The sequence below is a fragment of the Lupinus angustifolius genome, chromosome LG09 (assembly GCF_001865875.1).
Source record: "Lupinus angustifolius cultivar Tanjil chromosome LG09, LupAngTanjil_v1.0, whole genome shotgun sequence".
In the NCBI taxonomy this organism is placed as follows: Eukaryota; Viridiplantae; Streptophyta; class Magnoliopsida; order Fabales; family Fabaceae; genus Lupinus; species Lupinus angustifolius.
In genome coordinates, this window is record NC_032017.1 from 816,965 (window position 1) to 825,044 (window position 8,080).

General features: G+C 29.0%; 1 protein-coding gene across 2 annotated transcripts; it reads left to right on the forward strand.

Annotated features, from left to right (window-relative positions):
• LOC109355882 (axial regulator YABBY 1-like) lies at positions 3,406–7,796 on the forward strand. 2 transcript variants are annotated; one of them, XM_019599146.1, is made up of 7 exons: positions 3,406–3,717; positions 4,232–4,387; positions 4,830–4,956; positions 5,986–6,034; positions 6,155–6,230; positions 7,293–7,373; positions 7,508–7,796. In XM_019599146.1, the coding sequence occupies exons 1-7, from the start codon at positions 3,622–3,624 to the stop codon at positions 7,574–7,576; spliced, it is 654 nt and encodes a 217-aa protein (XP_019454691.1). In that variant the 5' UTR covers positions 3,406–3,621; the 3' UTR covers positions 7,577–7,796. The 2 variants fall into 2 exon arrangements, with proteins under 2 accessions (XP_019454691.1, XP_019454692.1); XM_019599147.1 differs by having other exon boundaries at positions 4,833–4,956.

Consider the following 8,080-nt stretch of genomic DNA (forward strand, 5'->3'; position numbering starts at 1 on the left):
GTTTAGAGTGTAATATTTATACACTGTAATTATGAAGAGTTATATGTTATTACTGTATCATCTATATTCGTTTGCATTATGTTTTTTAAGAATCAATAATGATTGAATATGAATGGTGCGTGCTATAGTGACAATGTATAAAATTCTTACATATTAAATGCATAAAAAAAATTTCTCTTAAATTTATTTGTACATTAAGTTTTTCGCATAGAACCTAAAAAATTCAACTTTACCGTGTATAATAAAGCGTAATTGTGTCAAGCTCAACAATATTTTATAGTAATTTGATACCACACCCCTTAGGTCTAAACCTCCCACTCTCATTTGATAATGACATATAAAATATTCATATACCTTTATCTAATATCTGAATCTATAAGGATCTTGACCTACCTTTTAATATTTCTAATGTTGGGTCGAGTTCTATTTTAGATAGGACCATCATGGTAATATGTAATTGTAAAGAGCAGACAAACTTTACAAAGTTCCCCCATTAGGAGCACATTTAATAATCTTGCATAGAGAAGTTGCACTTGACCCATCAAATTTACAAGTGAATGATATGACACTTGATACAATTTTCCTTTTTGGGATAAGGAAATCTCATAGGCTAGGTTGCTTACATGGGCATGGATGGTGACGGTTCTGATTAATTGGATCTTCCCTCAGATCAATGGATGAAGATAGGAGTTGGCAACAATCAATTTCATCAAAATTTGAAGTAGAAGCTAGAATTTGAGAGCCATGATTATATGAATGTGGAAGATAGTGAAGCATGTAGAAAAAGATTCTAACTTGATTAACAAACATATATAAGCCAAGAGAAATTGGAAAATAGTAAAGGACAAAGGTGGTAAGAGCAAGAGGAAAGTGCTCACTGAGAAGTTTTATATACTGACCTAAATATGTATCAGTCTGTGTAATGCCAGCTAGGAGTTGTCAAATCACCAAAGGTAAACTTGTTTATCTCTTTCATAAATACTATTAAAAAAATTAAGGTACTTAAATGCAGAAGAGTACTATTATAATAATGATATACTATTTATATTATAAGAAAAATAACAATTGTATCACAAAATAATATTTTATTAATTAATAATAGATTTACAAGTGATATATCATTTATTATAATTTATAGTATATAAAAAGGGCTGAATCTAATACTCAAGAAGATCTCATTTCATATAAAAATATGTAGGAAAGATTTTGTAATCGGATATATGATATAAAGTATAAAATAGTATGCAATTTTTAGGATAACAAAAGAGAAGTTATTTTAGGATTTTAACATGTGATGTTTGTCACCAGCAAGCAATATTACAATTGTAAACGGAAAACATCACATCAACCATACATTTTGCTACTTCCGAGTCTGAACGGTTAAAAAATTAAAATTTGTTGATTTCTTTTTAATTATATTTTAACCAACCACTTGACTTTGATATATAAAGTGGAAGAAAGTGTAGGGCAAAACTACTATGTTGTGGAACTTGTACCGTACAATTGTAACAAAAAAACATTTGAAGTGAAATACGCACATTTTTCGTCCAAGTTCACAATTGGGGAGAAATCGTTCTTGTTTTTATTTTGTAACGGTAAGCTAAATAAACATTTTTCTTAAAATTGTGAGTTGATATTAAAAAATGCAAAAAAATGTTACAACATAGAAATATAAATATGATGTAAGTTTGTGATATAGTTGCACTATTGAAGAAAATTTTAGCTTAAGTTATTAGAAAGTGTAAACAAATATAAAATAATTAGTGAAATAACAATAAAAAATATATTACACCATTGAGGATGTTGTTATAATTTCATGTACATGAGTTTAAATTAAGTTTTGATATTAATTCATTGATGAAGTAGAAGCATGTTAATCTAATTATTCATCCATTATAGACAAATATACATTAAAGAACTCAACCCCAAAGAACAATACAAGAGATTTATTATTATGTCATATAAATATTATTATATGATGATGTTATTATGGAGTTTCTCTAGTTTTACGGGCTGTGTAGCTTAAAGCAAGGAGCCCTAAGGAGACGGAGAAAGAAGAGAGTGGAGAGTTAAGAAAAAGTATTAGATCTCAATGCCTAGTGGTGTATAATGAGGATTGTTTTCATTTCATTCTTTTTTGGTTCGGAAATTGATGAAAAATGATATAAAAAAGAGAGTGTATATATGACCACACCACAAGACAAGACCTTTAACTATTGAAAACAACAGGTGAGTATGTGAAAGCTATTGCACCCCATGCACACGTCCCTTTCTGGCTCCTCTCCCCCACATCTGCCGCCCCTCTCTCTCTTTCTCTCTCTTTCTCTCTCCACACATGCCCATTGGGAATGCCAACCACATATGTAAATTTTATATTATATAATGGAGTGAGGATCCACTTATTTTAAAAGTAAGTTTTTTAAATTACTCCTCATCCTAGTCATCAATTTTATGAATATCTAATAGTTTAGATTTACTCACTAATGCAAATCATTGAATTTCTCTAAAATTGATGGTTAGGATGAGTGAGTTTAAAAAACTTACTCTTGAAGTAAGTGAATCTCTCCCCTATATAATGATATATTTTCTTACTAATCTTTTTATCTATAAGAAAGTAAAATTTGTCATAAGATGATACATTTTTATTAATGATTGGTTTACAAGTAACATGTATCACTTTCTTATAAATAAAAGAATCAGTAGAAGAATATAGTAGGAAAATATAAGATTATTAATCGTACAAATGAATTTCTCCATGTTCAATTCTCAATTGTACATGTAAAAATAAATACCCACCTACCTTGTGCATATATCATGATAATGGATGTAAATGTACATATATGCATATGATACATGCTTTCTTAATGTTATAAGTTAAGTATAATGCAGTCCAATATAAAAGACTAATCTTGCATTTATTGTAGATGAATATAACTTTTTGTTTGATTTTATGGTTTTCTTGTCATCTATATACTTGTATTGTTTTGTTTTTATTGATAAGGTTAAGATGTTGTTTGTGTCATTATTTACTCTTATCTCTAAATAAAAATTGTGTTTATAAAAAAAGTTTTTTATTGAGAGTTGTGTCACGAAAGAAACTATCTATAGGCTTGATTAAGATATATTATTGAATACTGATAAATGAGTGAAGTCGTCAAAAGAAAATGGACTACCGTAATGGCTACTGTCGATAGAGTGAAAATTGTCATGGACGCCAACCCTTAAAAGAAGAGCAATATTCACACATCGGATAACATAACAAACTTAATATAATACCTAAACAATAAAACTCTTTCATCTAATAGACTAATCATTTAGATTGGTTCTCCTCATATGCTTATACAATAAAAGTACATCATTAGATACATGATTAGATACATGCATGTGAGTCACTCTATAAACAAGACCATCTTATCTCCCTTTCAATATCTACCAGACCAAATAGATCAGCTTCTTTCCCTTTCATCACTCTCTTTCTCTGTCTCAATGCACCTTTCTTTCACAACTCATAATCAAAAAAAGCATATCCAAGGTGGTGGTTAATCTGTCAATCAAATCAATCAAGGGACCAATCGTCAAATCGAATTTTTTTATAAGAGAAGGAAAAAGGGACTTACCAAGATGTCATCTTCTTCAACTACATTATCACTGGACCACCTCCCTCCTTCTGAACAGCTTTGTTATGTTCATTGCAACATTTGTGACACCGTCCTTGCTGTATGAAACATATCATTTAACTCACTATAACTTTCTCCATTCACACTTTTCTAATCTAGGGTTTCATTTTCACCTAATATCTTTTACCTCAATGCTACAAACTAGACCCTAGTCATCTTTTTCAATATTTTTACTTTCTTTGTTAATATTTAAGTGCATGGATTAGATTTTACAAAGTTATTTTTTTGATGAACTTGTTTTTCTTTCTTTCCAAAATTGAGTTTCTACTTTCTAGTGAAACGATTTATCTAGAGAAGCTTTTCTTTATCTTAAAAATATGTTTGTAGTCAAAACAGATTTTGACATTCTCAAATCTCAACCAAACACAGAAACATTATTTATCATTGGTAGCTTAACATGATTTTTGGAACAAAATCGATTTTGGTTGGAGACAACATAAAAAGGGAGTTTTGAGTTGTTGAAACATAAGCCAAAACATTCCTTAAGTATGTAATTATGTACTAAATTCTTGTATTCTCTTTAAAAAATTTCCACCAAAATTCCATCATTTCAGGTAAGTGTACCATGTACAAGCTTGTTCAAGACTGTGACTGTCCGATGCGGTCATTGCACCAACCTTCTGCCGGTGAACATGCGTGGATTGCTTCTACCTTCTTCCAATCAATTTCACTTGGGCCACTCTTACTTCTCTCCCTCTCATAACCTTCTGGTACTTTGTCTATAAATCATCATATTATGTTTTTCTCTTAAAGAAATGATTCTAGTCTTATAAAACAAATTAAGCTATTAATTTTGAAGAAAAAAATCTCACAGTATTAATAATGTTAACCTATTTATCAATATTTTAAATTACATTCCACAGTCAAATTTGTAACTAAAATATTATAGTTTCAGGAGTCTCCACAATAATATTACAACCGTAATTATGGTCACATCGATCGCATTTCCTGTAATTGCTGTAAACAAAACTTAATCACAATTATAACCATAACTGCAATTTAAAACACGTTCTTTAAACTGTCTCTTTCTTTCTGTTTAGTTTGTTTATTTGATTTAAATCAAGTTAGGTATGAAGTTATAGAAATATGATATTGTTGAATCTAGTTAATGAATTTCTTGTTTGGGAAATGATTTATTCTTTAAATTTTCAGCAGGAGGAGATGCCAAACCCTACCCCAAATTATTTCATGAATCAGAATACAAACATAGCAAATGAGTTCTCTATGCCTGCTAGGACTACAGTTGATGAGCTTCCACGGCCACTGATCATTAATAGACGTGAGATTTTACTTAAATTCTATTCTACCCTTTTATTTCATATGTTTGGTTGCAGTATAACTCAAGTTTCTCTTGTTCAAAATGATGGTTCTCTTCATTGTTCATCATTAACATTTTTGTTTTGTTTTATAAGCTGAAAACAACTTTACCTAGTGAATGTACTGTAGTTGTAGTTTAAAAAAAAACATAATCATTCTGTTCCTTTTATCATTTCTCTTTTATATATAATCACTATTATAACAGTTTTGAATAAGGTACTCTTGGTTTAGTTCTGTTGGTAGAAGGGAAAATATCTTGTAAGGGTTAAGGCATCATTGCAATAGTACCTGAAACCCTCCATTGCTTTTAAGTGTACACATGCCCTAAAAGAAATCAACGATTCTAATAAGTAATCACAGGTCTACACAGAATAGCTTTACCCCTAGTTAATAGTCTGCAAAATATTATCAACATCAAGGAAGATTTATTTCAAACAAAACAAATACAATAAATAAAACCTGTTTCTTGAATCTAGTAGCTAAGGTACAGTCTGTTTTCACAGGCTATTTCACTTTGATACCTTTAATTTAATTTTAATTAATATCAAGTTACAAACACATACAAAAATGAAGGAATAGAACAAAGATTTATTGTTCAAAATTATGTCTTATATTTTAATATCGCCTTATAATAATGAAACAAAAAATCAAAAATAAAAAAATGTTTAAATTTTTTAATTTATGTAATATATTTTTATTCTAGTATAGGATTTGGGACATGATATGTTTTGGGAAAATATAGGTTACTTTTTAGTAGAGAGAAAGACATATTATAGCTTAATTTCTTCTCCCAGGAATTGTATTTGCTTGAAACTTCAAAAGTTAAAAATTATAATAACACTAACCATATCATATATCATCACAATCAGAATCATATATAGATATCAGGACAGAATTCAATGATACCTCATGGCAGGAAAAATATGCACCTAAATAACAATAAAATAAAATGTGAAAGCAATTAATATTGATATGTGTGTGCCATGTCCAGCTCCTGAGAAGAGACAGAGAGTCCCCTCTGCTTACAACCGCTTCATCAAGTGAGTATTCATTCTTTATCATAGTAATTTTGTTTTTAATAAATAAAAAAACCCATATTAAATATCTGGTAAATTGTTAAAATTGTAACAAATTTGAATGGTTCATAATGATATTTTTAGGGATGAGATCCAACGAATCAAAGCTGTTAATCCTGATATAACCCACAGGGAAGCTTTCAGTGCAGCTGCCAAGAATGTATGATCCTATCATCCTATGCTTAAAATAGTAGTATATAGTAAATTTTGATATATAGTTCTGGATTCTTAGTTCTGCATGATAATCTTAGGGTTTCAGTATAGATTAACTAAGATATATTTCTCTCTAAATTTTCATGAAGTTTCTGATTGTATATTTGACATTTTTAACTAAATTTTATTTATTTTTTCCTACCAAAAACATGAAAATTTTCGAACAAAGCTTCTATTTAAATGCAAAAATTAAAAATATTATTACCCAAGTTAGTGACTTGTTTAAAATTGATTAGCAATATATATATTTAATTAATTAGCAACTTTTCAGCATCTCACCAAGTATTTAAATATTTGCCATTAGTCAGTAAGTAATGCGTATGTGTGTTTGAGATAGGGAGGCTCAAAAGTAATTTTGGAACCTCCTAACTTAACTTTGGAGTTTATTAGTGTGTTTGACAAAATTAGAAGTTTGTTTGTTGTAAGTGAATTTGGTTTCAAAACCATGGTTTGGACTTTGGAGAGAAGTGAAAATTTGTCCACTTTCTGTTTAACAAAACTAAGTTAGAGTTTTCTAATACTATTTACTCATATACTATTAACTTCATCTTCTATTACTCATTTATCAATTATCAACTCCCATATATTATTATTCATTTTATTTATTACTACATAATTAAAAAGTGTTATCATTATTACCAATTCCCTTTTATCATTGCCTATTGTGACTTCTTTTTTGCCATATTTAGAATAATTACTAATTTAATTTCAAAGTTTTATTGCATTATAAAATACATTTTTATGTTGTATTAATTATTTAATTATCTAACATACAATTACATGTTTATTATTATGTTTAATTTAATAGTATAATTATTTTTAACAAAGTAATACATCAACATTCATCTCAGTTTGTGGTAGTGATAAACCATGTAACTTTGTAATGATATAGTAATATTAGTGAATTACTTCAAATACAATAAAATCTGTTTTCTTATCAATAAAAAAATTGTACAGTATTCTAGTTCATTTTGACTTCTTCTTATGTGTGACCTGTTTTTTGTGTCAGTGGGCCCACTTCCCACACATTCACTTTGGTCTCATGCCTACTGATCAGACAGTGAAGAAGACAAATGTGCACCAGCAACAGGTAACTAATAATGCACCTTCAATTTCTCTAGCAAAATGTTACAGACAAATCAATACATTTCATATATCCCTGACTTTGATTCTTCTCTTTCTTATTTCTGAGTTTCTTCATTCTTCTCTTTCTTATTTGTCTAGGATGGAGAAGAGGTTCTTATCAAAGAAGGCTTTTATGCTTCAGCTAATGTTGGGTTTTCACCCTACTAATATTCATCAGCACCACTATATATGTCTTCTATTTCTAGTAATATTTGAAGATGAAACTTTTTTCCAATTCTATCAACTTCTCAAGCTCAGGGATCTTTGAATCCTTAACTTAATTATGTATCTTTATGTTAATAAGTAAGGACTTACTTATGACGGAATTGTGTATGTATGCATGTACTTTTTTTCCCTAGAAGACCTTAATTTAACGTTATGCTTTTAATTTTCCTAGTACTATTGCAAGGTGAGTAACTATTTAATCAACAATTAACAACTCTTATTTACCACGTGCTAAGTTGATTCATTTTGTGTAACATCATTCAATCATTCCTAGAAGGTGTGGAACGTTCTTACTTTAATGATATAACAAGCTATATGTAATGAAATTTCTTTTACTTTAAAAACAAGTAACATGGCTATTTTTAGTTACAGTATTTCTTTATTATTATTGTGGTATGCTGAATTTCTAAATTTTTTGTTCATGGTGGTGGTTTTAAGTAGTTGACA

Bases quoted from the DNA above. Each gene is read 5' to 3' on its own strand.
- LOC109355882 (XM_019599146.1), top strand. From the start codon at position 3,622: ATGTCATCTTCTTCAACTACATTATCACTGGACCACCTCCCTCCTTCT. The intron at 4,388-4,829 runs GTACTTTGTCTA...TTAAATTTTCAG, and splicing joins CTCCCTCTCATAACCTTCTG to CAGGAGGAGATGCCAAACCC. The intron at 4,957-5,985 runs GTGAGATTTTAC...TGCCATGTCCAG, and splicing joins GCCACTGATCATTAATAGAC to CTCCTGAGAAGAGACAGAGA.